We start from the raw sequence: 14,090 nt of genomic DNA on the forward strand, positions 1-14,090 counted from the left end.
GAAGGCCCAGCCCTGGAGGGATCCCAAAGCTGTGGGGCTGAGGTGCTGAGGGCCAGGGGTTAGTGGAGGCTGTGGCAGGGTGAGGACAGGGTTGGACTCCAGGAGCTTCCCCGGCTTCTCCAACCCAAATGATTCTGTGGTTCTAATGGTACTTTGGCCTTGAGGAGTCTGTTCCCGATTTCAGTGACACCTGAAAGGCCGCTGCTGCCTTTCCCTGCTCTCGCTCCGTGCTGCGGCTCCGCAACTGGCGCCTGGCCTGAGCCCGGGGCACAGCCAGCCCAGCTCTGCCACCGCTCACCCACAGAGCCCCGCCGGCAAACAGCCAGGCCAGGAGCAGCCCCAGGAGCCGTGGGGCCAGGGCCGAGGGGCCACTTTGTCACTCGGGGTTGCAGCCGCACACACACAGCCCCCCCGCTCCCAGCTTTCCCTGGCAAAGGGAGACAAGCGGGGCAGAGACGGGCTGGGTGACACGGAAATAGTGGGCTGAACAGAAACAGAAGGTTCTAGAAACCCCCGTGATGAGGGAAGGAAGAAAAACACGGAAACGTAGCCAATGGAACAAAATGGCCTCAGAAAGCCCTGTGGATGGGTGCAGCGAGCATTTGGAGACCCTGTCCCAGCAACTGGGGAGTCCCACGCAGTGGGTCCACTCCTAGGGGAGGTCTCCAAAGGCACCGCAAGAGGGTCCAGCTCTTTTCAAATCAACAATGTCACATCACTTCAATGTGAAAGAACACCTTTCATACGAGGAAAGACTGCGGGAACTGGGGCTGTTTATTCTGGAGCAGAGGAGACTGAGGGGGGATCTTATTAACATTTATAAATATCTAAAGAGTGGGTGTCAGGAGGTTGGGACATCCCCCTTTTCTATAGTAGCTGGCAACAGGACAAGGGGTGATGGGATGAAGCTGGAACACAAAAAGTGCCACTTAAACATAAGAAAACACTATTTCAGCATGAGAGTGACGGAGCCCTGGCACAGGCTGTCCAGGGGCGTTGTGGAGGCTCCTTCCTTGGAGGTCTGCAAGACCTGCCTGGACGTGTTCCTATGCGGCCTGGTCTAGGTGAACCTGCTTCTGCAGGGGGGTTGGACTAGATGATCTCTAAAGGTCCCTTCCAACCCCACCATTCTATGAATCTGGGAACATCTGGTTTCAGACGCCGTTGAGATCCCCAGAGCTTGGCCAGGGCTCAGGGAGGAACCAAGGGAGTCTCTTGACCTACTGGGCTTTGATCATCTATTTTCACACATGGCCTTGACAGTCTGCCCCCAAACAAGCACAAGAATGCGTTCTCACGGCATTTATCTTCACTAATAATTCTATTCTGTCTAACCGACATCTGTCACTAATATAATCCTACATTTAGGTAATAGCCATAAAGGCATTGCCTCTTGTTCTTCAGTCCATTTCTGCTTATCTCTCGCAGCTACAATTTATGTCCCAAGAGCTGGAGATGGTGGACTGGGGCTCTATGAAACCCTGGAACCTTTCCAGTTTCTGCCTTCTATCCGGGTCTCTCTTGTTATGCCATCCTCCCATGAACCCGGACTCGAGAAATGCACGTGTACTTTGGGCTTCCCCAGTTGCTCATCACAAGAACTTTGATGGAGGAAAAAGCTCTGGAGATCTGTGTGTTCTGTGAAGAAAGAAAAGGAAACGGAGGTGTTCAGAGCAACAGTGCAGCCACATCTCCCCCTGCCAGCCCTGCTCCTGCTCAGGAACAGGCTCCCCAAAGCAGCTGGGCATCCTCTGCATGCCATCCTTGGGACTGTATCTCCTTCCCTCGGCCCTCTGCCTCTGCTGCTTGTTCTGTGCTGACAGAGAGGCCCAGGAGGGGCTGTGATGCGTAGGGCAGCTGCTGGGCAACTCCACGACGCTCCCCTTGTCCCCTCGGCTCGCCTTCCCCTGGCAGCACGAGGGCAGGGGAGAGAAGGGGCTATGCTGGGAGGAGAGGACACTGTCCCATCCGCCACAGGCCACAAGATGGAGCGCTGGGGCTGCCCAAGGGCTTTTGGCACCGGCCACCCCTCTTTCTGCAGGGCACAAAGGCCTTGCTCTGGTGCAGTGTCTGCGTGTGCAGCTGGCTCCGCTGAAGGCAGCGGCTGCAGCCAGGGATCTCTCGGAGCTTGTGCTCCCACCTGCCTGGTCCTGCCCGTGTTGTCCTTTTGCTGCCACTACCACACGCTGCTCAGCCCTCACAACCCCACACCAGGTCTCTCTCAAAGCAAGCCAGTGCCCAGGGAGACAGCATTCACACCCTCCCTGCTGTGGACTTGCAGGCAAACCTCTTTTACTCCGTGCCACCTCCCCCCCCATGCCCAGACCGTACCTTCAGAGAGAAGGGCTGAATGGACTCTTTTGCCACATCATAGATGAACGAACCGAGCCAAGTTTCCTCTTCACTTTCAGCCTCAAATCCCTCGGGAGCAAAACAGAAGGAGAGAGCTCAGACTCAAGTCGACAAAAAAGGAACGTTTGTATGTGCTGCACCAGCCCTGCTACCTACCCAGCCTCTCCCGGGCAATAACCACAGCCTGGTGCTGGCTGGGGATGGGCTCAGTCTCCACCTTGAGCTTTGGTCAAGAACCCAAGAGGGGCTTTGGCCACAATAAGTCCTGAGAGGGTGAAACCTCCTGAGCCCTTGAAGCACCTGGCTAGGGCACTGCAGTGCTCAGGAAAGAGCGAGGCAGCAGCCTCAGACGGGGCACAAAAGCAGGAGAGTCCCTGCCACGTCCTCGTAGGGCCAGATGCAGCCAGAAGCCCCCAGCACACGCTTACATAGACAGCCAGGCCTTTGGGAGCACTGCTGGCAGCCACAGACAAGGAGTCTTCCTCAACGATGTGCTGCACAGCGATGGCAGTCAGGTGGACTCGGGCTGGCAGCCTGATGACAACGTGGCCAGAATGCCCTGGGAAACACCAGCGCTTGCCCTGGGAGACATCCATCTGCAAAGCAGCACAGGAGAGCAACGAAACAGGAGTGAGTGCTGGGGCCAGCACAGCTGCTCGTCTGGCCTGGAGCACAGGAGCTGTGTGCCTGGGGCTCTGCTCCAGCTCCAGGAGGAGGTGCCTGCCAGGAAACGGACAGGAGCAGGAGGCATCTTCCCTGCCTGCCAAAGGGACTCTGCCTCTTAGGGAAAAAAAGCAGAAACCTGGGCTATGAAACCCTCCTGGTCAGGGCCCCCGCCTCATGCCTCCTGAAACAGCAGCAGTAGGTTTCCAGCAAGCCCTGCCCCGTGTTGGAGCTCTGGCTTAAGGAACCTCATCAATGCTGTGGGCCTCCACAGTACCACAGGCAGGCAAGCAGCACTGATGGTTTCTGCTACAGTACCTGCAAGATGGTGTCAGGCTCATCCTCAGTGCACCTTCTGTTCAGCAAAAGACTGTAGCCCCACTTCCATCCGCACCTGTAGGTGGGGGAAGTTCTCTTCATGTCAATGGTGGCACCTGTGAGGAAGGGAGAGCAGCTGACTGCGAGAGCCACAAACCAGGATGCCTCGGTGATTCTAAATCATTCTGAGGCAGCTGAGCAGCTCCAAGCCTGTCACTCCTGTCCCTGTGGCCACGGTGGTGAGGTCCCCCTGCTGCACAGGGCACTGCCAGCAGCCATGTCCCTGGTGACTGCTTCTCTCCCAGCAGCCCAAGGACAAGGTCTGAAGGTGCTGGGAGACAGCAGGCGCCCATGTGGGTGTCAGCAGACCAAAGCTGAGGGCCTGCTGCACTGGCAGCAAAGGATGACCCAGCCAGTCCCCTTCCAACTGCCCTGGAGAGGAGCAGAGTCCCTCCATCAGCACAGGAACTTGTGTGGGGGCAGCAGCAGGGGCACACACGGGCTGAGGGCAGCAGCGGGAGGGAGTCCGAGAGCCACGCTGCCACAGCCTTCCTCTTGGTCTGCAGAGAGCATATCAGCTCCCCTACTTTTGATAGCAGTGCCTGGAGCACAGCCTCCCTGGAGCTTGCTGCAGCCAGGCACGGGGCAAGGAGACGGGGCTGCTTGTGTCCTTACCCAAGCTTTTCAGGGCCCAGTCAGAATTCATCATGTTGACATGAAAAGACATCTCCAGTGCTCCCTTGTCATCTTCCTGGGAAAGCCATGAAAGAACACAGAAAGGAACCACATCAGTAGACTGCTCAGCATGCCTCCTGGCACCCAGAGATGCAAAAGGTCAGTGTCAGCAAATGTGAGGCAAGCCTTGTCCACGGAGCTGACGGACTCACTGCTGCTGACTGGTGCCACAAAGGCTGAGAAACTCTGTCTGAGGCTGTGAGGTGGGTTGACAAGAGGCCTCACACCCTCGTGGTCACCCTCCACACTCTCCAGGTCAGCTAGGAGACGTGCTCAGGCCCTGCAAGCTATGGCTGGCCCTCTGAGCATGGCTGGCTCTCACCCCTGCCTCAGGGGCACAGCCAGAGCACCAGCACTACAAGGGAAAGGACGTCAGGAGTCCCGCACTGGCCTGCAGCAGCCCATTAAACTAGGCCTGCAGAAGGGCCTGTGCAGGGCAGAAGCTCAGCCAGCAAGGCCCCAGCTGCTCCCTTGCAGGTGTCCATCCCATCAGTGTCACCAACCTCTGTGCCTGCCTTCGCCTGCATCCTCCACGCTGACAGCAGAGTCCCACAGTAAATGCCAACTGCAATTGACATCAGCAAGACATAGTTATTTGCCTGGGGTTGCAAGCAGTCCTGCACTCACCTTATCTCCTCCCTGTTGCTCTGGGCTGGGACAGCAGGTTGGCTGGGGAGGTGGGGAACGAGGGCTGCAGAGAGGGGCCACGTGCCTCTGCCCGGGAGCCATCAGCCCAGGCTTCAGGGGCTGTACAGCTCTGGGCTCCAGGTGTGCTCAGGGCCCCATTTCCCCATCCACTGAGACCGGGCTGCAGGGGCCAGGAGAGGTACCTCTCCATCACTCCCCTGCACGGCCCCTCTGGCAATCTCTAGTTCAGGCTTGGACATATATAGGCCCTTCACTCCCAGACACAGGCTGAGCCCTCTGGCTTGCTGGCCAGAGCAGCGGCATGCCAGGCACATCCTTTCCCTGCCTTAGTGGCAGTCCAAAACCCAGTCCCAGTCAAGGACATGCTCAGAAAGAATTTGGGCCCCAGAATTACCACACATAAACCCAAAAGCTGGCCATCTGAAGGCTGCCGTGCAGCACAGACAAGCGTTTGCTCACGCCAACTCACCCAGAAGCACTACGAGCAGCACCAAGAACCTGTTTTCCAGGGCTGCCTTGAACCTCTGGTTCTCCAGGGATGTCTTCAGCCTGAAACAGAGGGAGTCTTGTGGCCGTCAGTGAGCCAAGGCTGGAGCAAAACTCTTCACAAGCAGGTTTCCCTTTCCAGGCTGAAAAGCCAGTGTTTTGAAAGCCTGCTGCTGACACAGAGAGCTGGCAGAGCAGCACTCGGGAGGAACACATTCTGTCCTCACCCTTCAGCAGTGCCAGCAGCTCTTCCCCAAAGGAAGGGCTCCAGGAGCACCTTCCAAAAGCCATTGGCAATCATGCTGGGAAGCAAAGAAGTCAAGCAAACATGGAGAGTGCTTTTCAGCAGTCTTTCTGCTGTGGACTTTGCTCTGTCTCTGGCAGGCCCCAGCAGAACCATGTAGCACATACCTAGCAAAGGGGTGTGTGTGTTGCAGCCAGTTCCACAGGCAGACTGCCAGTGTGCAGGCGAGGCTGAAGATCATCCCTGGGCAAAGAAACCAGAGAAAAGTCAGGCCTGTCTCTTGAGGCCTCTTCTCATGGATAAGACAGTGTTTTGTCTCCCTCTGGGGATATGGGCAGAAGACAAAGGCACAAAGGGCAGGCGAGAGTGCGCTTCTCCTGCCACTGGCACAGCGCAGCTCTCCCACCTCAGCCCAAGGACCCGACAGCAAGCAGCACTGCTGAGCTTACCTGCATCTTCTTGGGCTCTGTGGCACTCTGCCGCCGGCTGCTCTGGAGCAGTGTCCGAGCTGGGAGCTAGTGGCAAGCTGACTTGGGTCTCTACACTGACGAACCTACGTGGCAAGATGACTTCTGCCTCTACATTGCTCACCCTAGGTGGCAAGCTGAGTTCTGCCTCTACATTGCTGACCCTGGGTGGCAAGCTGAGTTCTGCCTCTACATTGATGACCCTATGGCAGGAGGAAAAAAACAGGTTCCAGTTGCCCACTGTCCCCAGGCTGTGTGAGCCAAGGCCTTTGCCAGAAGCTGGCCTCTGGAAGCCTCCCAAGAGCACATCCCAGCTGTAGAAGAGAGAGGGCAGCAAGGCTGGGCTGCTTCCAGGGCTCTCCCCTCTCCTTTCCCCATCCTTAGCTTTACGGGTCTGCAGTGGGAGGAGAGGAACCAAAGCGACAGCAGCCCAGCCCCATTCTCCCCTCATCCCTCTCTGCTCCCCCTCGTACCTGCTCTCCTGGCAGGGGGTTGGCTCCACTACTTCCTTCCCTGGCTTCCAGTTGAGACATTGGCATCTTGTCGCACGTACCCTCCTTCCTGGCATCTCTGGGCAGAGGTAGGCTACCTGCTCACACCTCCCTCCTCAGTCCCAGTCCTTGCCTGGTCAGGCGAAAGCAGCTCTCCAGAAGCAACTGCCCCAGGCAACTGCTGAACAGGGCTACTTCCCTCGTCACCATGGACGGAGAACTGTGACTCACAGTGGGGCTCCCTGGGCAACACAGCTGCCTTCTGCCTGGCACAAAGGTGTCACTGACATCGGGAACAGACTCCTCAAGGCCAAAGGCCCATTAGAGCCACAGAATCATTTGGGTTGGAAGAGGTCTTTGAGCTCCTGGAGTCCAACCCTGTCCTCACCCTGCCATGGCCACCACTAACCCCTGGCCCTCAGCATCTCAGCCCCACGGCTTTGGGATCCCTCCAGGGCTGGGCCTTCCCCCAGCTCCCTGGGCAGCCTGGCACAGGGGCTGACAACCCTCTCAGGGAAGCAGACATTCCTTTATCGCAGCACTGGGTGCACAGGGCATCGTTCCACTTAATGTGGGCACTGCAAAATGAAAGAACACTCCTTATATACATCAGAGGAATTAAGTGATTCTCTTTTTGTGGGTAATCCAGCCTCAATGAAACTGTTTTGAAGTTGTTTTTCTGCTCTGTTGTAAGGTTCTCTCCCTCACTGGCCCCCTAGACTGAATTCAAAGGCCTCAGCTCACAGGTGTCTGCACAACAGAGAAGGGGCCTTTGGTGCTTTTAACCCTGTGCTTGCAATTCTCTTATCATTCAACTCCAAGTCCAAATCATGTGTGTATAAAATAGCAAGTGAGGATAGGAATTTGAAGTCTATGAATGAGAAATCTCTCAAGTCTGGTATCATAGAGACTCCCAACAACAGCAGTGAGGTCTAGAATGGGGATATTCATGGGGGGAGTAATGGGGTTTCTGACAGGTCCCTCAGATAGGCTCCCCCTCCCATTTTATGGGAATGGAGCCTCTCCCCCTCCATTACCAATGTTAACTAATGCATTGCTTGTTGTGACACTCTCCAGGTCAGCTAGGAGACGTGCTCAGGCCCTGCCAGCGGTGGCTGGCCCTCTGAGCATGGCTGGTGGTGTCAGCAGGCAGGGAGCTGGGCACGGCCCCCGCCAGCAACAGAAACCAGTGTGGTTTGGAGCATAAAAGGAGGGCTTGGAGCATAACAATGATGGTTTGGGCACTCAAGGTGTGGTGTGGTGTAGGGGAATGGTTAATAAAAAGAGGGCATGGCCTGGTTGAGGGCTTGGACAATCCAGGCCTCAAAATGGTTGAAAGTCCTTGAACCAACCCACAATATGGCAGTTCACAGTGTTACAGGCAGCGTGATCTCAGTGTTCTAGCCAATGGGCTTAGTAGTTGGGGCGTGTGGACAAGGCATTGCAACCAATCAGAATGCTTCCCCAGGTCACGTGAGCAGCCATGAATCGTATAAATAGCCACGTACCACAGCCATAAAGTGAGCAAGAGTTTGAGCTCACATTGGGTGTACGTCTTGACTCTGGCCAATTTCCTACAGCGTGGACCCTAAATACCAACAGCTGGGCCCTTAAAATGATGCTTTGGACCCCGAGGGCTGTCTTTGCTGGGCTCCCAGGACTTCCTCCTGTTCCTCCCCCAAGCACTGGGTCAGACAGGTGATGGCCCACCAGCCACCCACGTGCTCTCCCACCAGCCCCAGCTGGAGACGGCCCTGGGGAGCAGTTCTTACAGGGAAGGACTGAGGCTCACGGACACTCCACCTGAAAGGGAAGAAATGGTACAACCGTGGCTGAAGAGAGGAGGGCTGCTGGGGGAAGATGCTGCTGCAGATGAGGCAGGAGGACTCATCACTGCCTCTGGGATTAGTGCAATGGCAGCGCTCAGCCTGGAGGAGGCTGAGGGGAGCCAGGAGCACTCTCTGCCACTCCCTGCCAGGAGGCTGCAGGGAGCTGGGGGTCGGGCTCTGCTCCCCAGCCATGAGCAACAGCCCAAGAGGAAAGGGGCTGGAGCTGCCCCAGGGGAGCTTGAGGCTGGAGCTGAGGCACAACTGTGTCTCTGAGAGGGGTGTCAGCCCCTGTGCCAGGCTGCCCAGGGAGCTGGGGGAAGGCCCAGCCCTGGAGGGATCCCAAAGCTGTGGGGCTGAGGTGCTGAGGGCCAGGGGTTAGTGGAGGCTGTGGCAGGGTGAGGACAGGGTTGGACTCCAGGAGCTTCCCGGGCTTCTCCAACCCAAATGATTCTGTGGTTCTAATGGTACTTTGGCCTTGAGGAGTCTGTTCCCGATTTCAGTGACACCTGAAAGGCCGCTGCTGCCTTTCCCTGCTCTTGCTCCGTGCTGCGGCTCCGCAACTGGCGCCTGGCCTGAGCCCGGGGCACAGCCAGCCCAGCTCTGCCACCGCTCACCCACAGAGCCCCGCCGGCAAACAGCCAGGCCAGGAGCAGCCCCAGGAGCCGTGGGGCCAGGGCCGAGGGGCCACTTTGTCACTCGGGGTTGCAGCCGCACACACACAGCCCCCCCGCTCCCAGCTTTCCCTGGCAAAGGGAGACAAGCGGGGCAGAGACGGGCTGGGTGACACGGAAATAGTGGGCTGAACAGAAACAGAAGGTTCTAGAAACCCCCGTGATGAGGGAAGGAAGAAAAACACGGAAACGTAGCCAATGGAACAAAATGGCCTCAGAAAGCCCTGTGGATGGGTGCAGAGAGCATTTGGAGACCCTGTCCCAGCAACTGGGGAGTCCCACGCAGTGGGTCCACTCCTAGGGGAGGTCTCCAAAGGCACCGCAAGAGGGTCCAGCTCTTTTCAAATCAACAATGTCACATCACTTCAATGTGAAAGAACACCTTTCATACGAGGAAAGACTGCTGGAACTGGGGCTGTTTATTCTGGAGCAGAGGAGACTGAGGGGGGATCTTATTAACATTTATAAATATCTAAAGAGTGGGTGTCAGGAGGTTGGGACATCCCCCTTTTCTATAGTAGCCGACAACAGGACAAGGGGTGATGGGATGAAGCTGGAACACAAAAAGTGCCACTTAAACATAAGAAAACACTATTTCAGCATGAGAGTGACGGAGCCCTGGCACAGGCTGTCCAGGGGCGTTGTGGAGGCTCCTTCCTTGGAGGGCTTCAAGACCCACCTGGACATGTTCCTATGCAGCCTGGTCTAGGTGAACCTGCTTCTGCAGGGGGGTTGGACTAGATGATCTCTAAAGGTCCCTTCCAACCCCACCATTCTATGAATCTGGGAACATCTGGTTTCAGACGCCGTTGAGATCCCCAGAGCTTGGCCAGGGCTCAGGGAGGAACCAAGGGAGTCTCTTGACCTACTGGGCTTTGATCATCTATTTTCACACATGGCCTTGACAGTCTGCCCCCAAACAAGCACAAGAATGCGTTCTCACGGCATTTATCTTCACTAATAATTCTATTCTGTCTAACCGACATCTGTCACTAATATAATCCTACATTTAGGTAATAGCCATAAAGGCATTGCCTCTTGTTCTTCAGTCCATTTCTGCTTATCTCTCGCAGCTACAATTTATGTCCCAAGAGCTGGAGATGGTGGACTGGGGCTCTATGAAACCCTGGAACCTTTCCAGTTTCTGCCTTCTATCCGGGTCTCTCTTGTTATGCCATCCTCCCATGAACCCGGACTCGAGAAATGCACGTGTACTTTGGGCTTCCCCAGTTGCTCATCACAAGAACTTTGATGGAGGAAAAAGCTCTGGAGATCTGTGTGTTCAGTGAAGAAAGAAAAGGAAACGGAGGTGTTCAGAGCAACAGTGCAGCCACATCTCCCCCTGCCAGCCCTGCTCCTGCTCAGGAACAGGCTCCCCAAAGCAGCTGGGCATCCTCTGCATGCCATCCTTGGGACTGCATCTCCTTCCCTCGGCCCTCTGCCTCTGCTGCTTGTTCTGTGCTGACAGAGAGGCCCAGGAGGGGCTGTGATGCGTAGGGCAGCTGCTGGGCAACTCCACGACGCTCCCCTTGTCCCCTCGGCTCGCCTTCCCCTGGCAGCACGAGGGCAGGGGAGAGAAGGGGCTATGCTGGGAGGAGAGGACACTGTCCCACCCGCCACAGGCCACAAGACAGAGTGCTGGGGCTGCCCAAGGGCTTTTGGCACCGGCCACCCCTCTTTCTGCAGGGCACAAAGGCCTTGCTCTGGTGCAGCGTCTGCGTGTGCAGCTGGCTCCGCTGAAGGCAGCGGCTGCAGCCAGGGATCTCTCGGAGCTTGTGCTCCCACCTGCCTGGTCCTGCCCGTGTTGTCCTTTTGCTGCCACTACCACACACTGCTCAGCCCTCACAACCCCACACCAGGTCTCTCTCAAAGCAAGCCAGTGCCCAGGGAGCCAGCATTCACACCCTCCCTGCTGTGGACTTGCAGGCAAACCTCTTTTGCTCCGTGCCACCTCCCCCCCATGCCCAGACCGTACCTTCAGAGAGAAGGGCTGAATGGACTCTTTTGCCACATCATAGATGAACGAACCGAGCCAAGTTTCCTCTTCACTTTCAGCCTCAAATCCCTCGGGAGCAAAACAGAAGGAGAGAGCTCAGACTCAAGTCGACAAAAAAGGAACGTTTGTATGTGCTGCACCAGCCCTGCTACCTACCCAGCCTCTCCCGGGCAATAACCACAGCCTGGTGCTGGCTGGGGATGGGCTCAGTCTCCACCTTGAGCTTTGGTCAAGAACCCAAGAGGGGCTTTGGCCACAATAAGTCCTGAGAGGGTGAAACCTCCTGAGCCCTTGAAGCACCTGGCTAGGGCACTGCAGTGCTCAGGAAAGAGCGAGGCAGCAGCCTCAGACGGGGCACAAAAGCAGGAGAGTCCCTGCCACGTCCTCGTAGGGCCAGATGCAGCCAGAAGCCCCCAGCACACGCTTACATAGACAGCCAGGCCTTTGGGAGCACTGCTGGCAGCCACAGACAAGGAGTCTTCCTCAACGATGTGCTGCACAGCGATGGCAGTCAGGTGGACTCGGGCTGGCAGCCTGATGACAACGTGGCCAGAATGCCCTGGGAAACACCAGCGCTTGCCCTGGGAGACATCCATCTGCAAAGCAGCACAGGAGAGCAACGAAACAGGAGTGAGTGCTGGGGCCAGCACAGCTGCTCGTCTGGCCTGGAGCACAGGAGCTGTGTGCCTGGGGCTCTGCTCCAGCTCCAGGAGGAGGTGCCTGCCAGGAAACGGACAGGAGCAGGAGGCATCTTCCCTGCCTGCCAAAGGGACTCTGCCTCTTAGGGAAAAAAAGCAGAAACCTGGGCTATGAAACCCTCCTGGTCAGGGCCCCCGCCTCATGCCTCCTGAAACAGCAGCAGTAGGTTTCCAGCAAGCCCTGCCCCGTGTTGGAGCTCTGGCTTAAGGAACCTCATCAATGCTGTGGGCCTCCACAGTACCACAGGCAGGCAAGCAGCACTGATGGTTTCTGCTACAGTACCTGCAAGATGGTGTCAGGCTCATCCTCAGTGCACCTTCTGTTCAGCAAAAGACTGTAGCCCCACTTCCATCCGCACCTGTAGGTGGGGGAAGTTCTCTTCATGTCAATGGTGGCACCTGTGAGGAAGGGAGAGCAGCTGACTGCGAGAGCCACAAACCAGGATGCCTCGGTGCTCCTACATCATTCTGAGGCAGCTGAGCAGCTCCAAGCCTGTCACTCCTGTCCCTGTGGCCACAGTGGTGAGGTCCCCCTGCTGCACAGGGCACTGCCAGCAGCCATGTCCCTGGTGACTGCTTCTCTCCCAGCAGCCCAAGGACAAAGTCTGAAGGTGCTGGGAGACAGCAGGCGCCCATGTGGGTGTCAGCAGACCAAAGCTGAGGGCCTGCTGCACTGGCAGCAAAGGATGACCCAGCCAGTCCCCTTCCAACTGCCCTGGAGAGGAGCAGAGTCCCTCCATCAGCACAGGAACTTGTGTGGGGGCAGCAGCAGGGGCACACACGGGCTGAGGGCAGCAGCGGGAGGGAGTCCGAGAGCCACGCTGCCACAGCCTTCCTCTTGGTCTGCAGAGAGCGTATCAGCTCCCCTACTTTTGATAGCAGTGCCTGGAGCACAGCCTCCCTGGAGCTTGCTGCAGCCAGGCACGGGGCAAGGAGACGGGGCTGCTTGTGTCCTTACCCAAGCTTTTCAGGGCCCAGTCAGAATTCATCATGTTGACATGAAAAGACATCTCCAGTGCTCCCTTGTCATCTTCCTGGGAAAGCCATGAAAGAACACAGAAAAGAACCACATCAGTAGACTGCTCAGCATGCCTCCTGGCACCCAGAGATGCAAAAGGTCAGTGTCAGCAAATGCGAGGCAAGCCTTGTCCACGGAGCTGACGGACTCACTGCTGCTGACTGGTGCCACAAAGGCTGAGAAACTCTGTCTGAGGCTGTGAGGTGGGTTGACAAGAGGCCTCACACCCTCGTGGTCACCCTCCACACTCTCCAGGTCAGCTAGGAGACGTGCTCAGGCCCTGCAAGCTATGGCTGGCCCTCTGAGCATGGCTGGCTCTCACCCCTGCCTCAGGGGCACAGCCAGAGCACCAGCACTACAAGGGAAAGGACGTCAGGAGTCCCGCACTGGCCTGCAGCAGCCCATTAAACTGGGCCTGCAGAAGGGCCTGTGCAGGGCAGAAGCTCAGCCAGCAAGGCCCCAGCTGCTCCCTTGCAGGTGTCCATCCCATCAGTGTCACCAACCTCTGTGCCTGCCTTCGCCTGCATCCTCCACGCTGACAGCAGAGTCCCACAGTAAATGCCAACTGCAATGGACATCAGCAAGACATAGTTATTTGCCTGGGGTTGCAAGCAGTCCTGCACTCACCTTATCTCCTCCCTGTTGCTCTGGGCTGGGACAGCAGGTTGGCTGGGGAGGTGGGGAACGAGGGCTGCAGAGAGGGGCCACGTGCCTCTGCCCGGGAGCCATCAGCCCAGGCTTCAGGGGCTGTACAGCTCTGGGCTCCAGGTGTGCTCAGGGCCCCATTTCCCCATCCACTGAGACCGGGCTGCAGGGGCCAGGAGAGGTACCTCTCCATCACTCCCCTGCACGGCCCCTCTGGCAATCTCTAGTTCAGGCTTGGACATATATAGGCCCTTCACTCCCAGACACAGGCTGAGCCCTCTGGCTTGCTGGCCAGAGCAGCGGCATGCCAGGCACATCCTTTCCCTGCCTTAGTGGCAGTCCAAAACCCAGTCCCAGTCAAGGACATGCTCAGAAAGAATTTGGGCCCCAGAATTACCACACATAAACCCAAAAGCTGGCCATCTGAAGGCTGCCGTGCAGCACAGACAAGCGTTTGCTCACGCCAACTCACCCAGAAGCACTACGAGCAGCACCAAGAACCTGTTTTCCAGGGCTGCCTTGAACCTCTGGTTCTCCAGGGATGTCTTCAGCCTGAAACAGAGGGAGTCTTGTGGCCGTCAGTGAGCCAAGGCTGGAGCAAAACTCTTCACAAGCAGGTTTCCCTTTCCAGGCTGAAAAGCCAGTGTTTTGAAAGCCTGCTGCTGACAGAGAGAGCTGGCAGAGCAGCACTCGGGAGGAACACATTCTGTCCTCACCCTTCAGCAGTGCCAGCAGCTCTTCCCCAAAGGAAGGGCTCCAGGAGCACCTTCCAAAAGCCATTGGCAATCATGCTGGGAAGCAAAGAAGTCAAGCAAACGTGGAGAGTGCT

At 57.1% G+C, this 14,090-nt stretch overlaps 1 protein-coding gene across 1 annotated transcript; it reads right to left on the reverse strand.

Annotated features, from left to right (window-relative positions):
* Positions 1-1,524: 1,524 nt before the first annotated feature.
* On the reverse strand, positions 1,525-14,051 carry LOC133629617 (uncharacterized). The gene is made up of 16 exons (XM_062020306.1): positions 13,978-14,051; positions 13,734-13,813; positions 13,120-13,181; positions 12,557-12,632; positions 11,958-11,997; positions 11,329-11,434; positions 10,875-10,969; positions 5,896-6,116; positions 5,614-5,689; positions 5,186-5,265; positions 4,572-4,633; positions 4,009-4,084; positions 3,334-3,449; positions 2,781-2,948; positions 2,332-2,421; positions 1,525-1,638 (listed from the first exon to the last, which is right to left on the reverse strand). The coding sequence occupies exons 1-16, from the start codon at positions 14,049-14,051 to the stop codon at positions 1,525-1,527; spliced, it is 1,536 nt and encodes a 511-aa protein (XP_061876290.1).
* Between the last annotated feature and the right edge of the window lie 39 nt (positions 14,052-14,090).

Source organism: Colius striatus, chromosome 1 (genome assembly GCF_028858725.1).
Source record: "Colius striatus isolate bColStr4 chromosome 1, bColStr4.1.hap1, whole genome shotgun sequence".
NCBI classification, from domain to species: domain Eukaryota; kingdom Metazoa; phylum Chordata; class Aves; order Coliiformes; family Coliidae; genus Colius; species Colius striatus.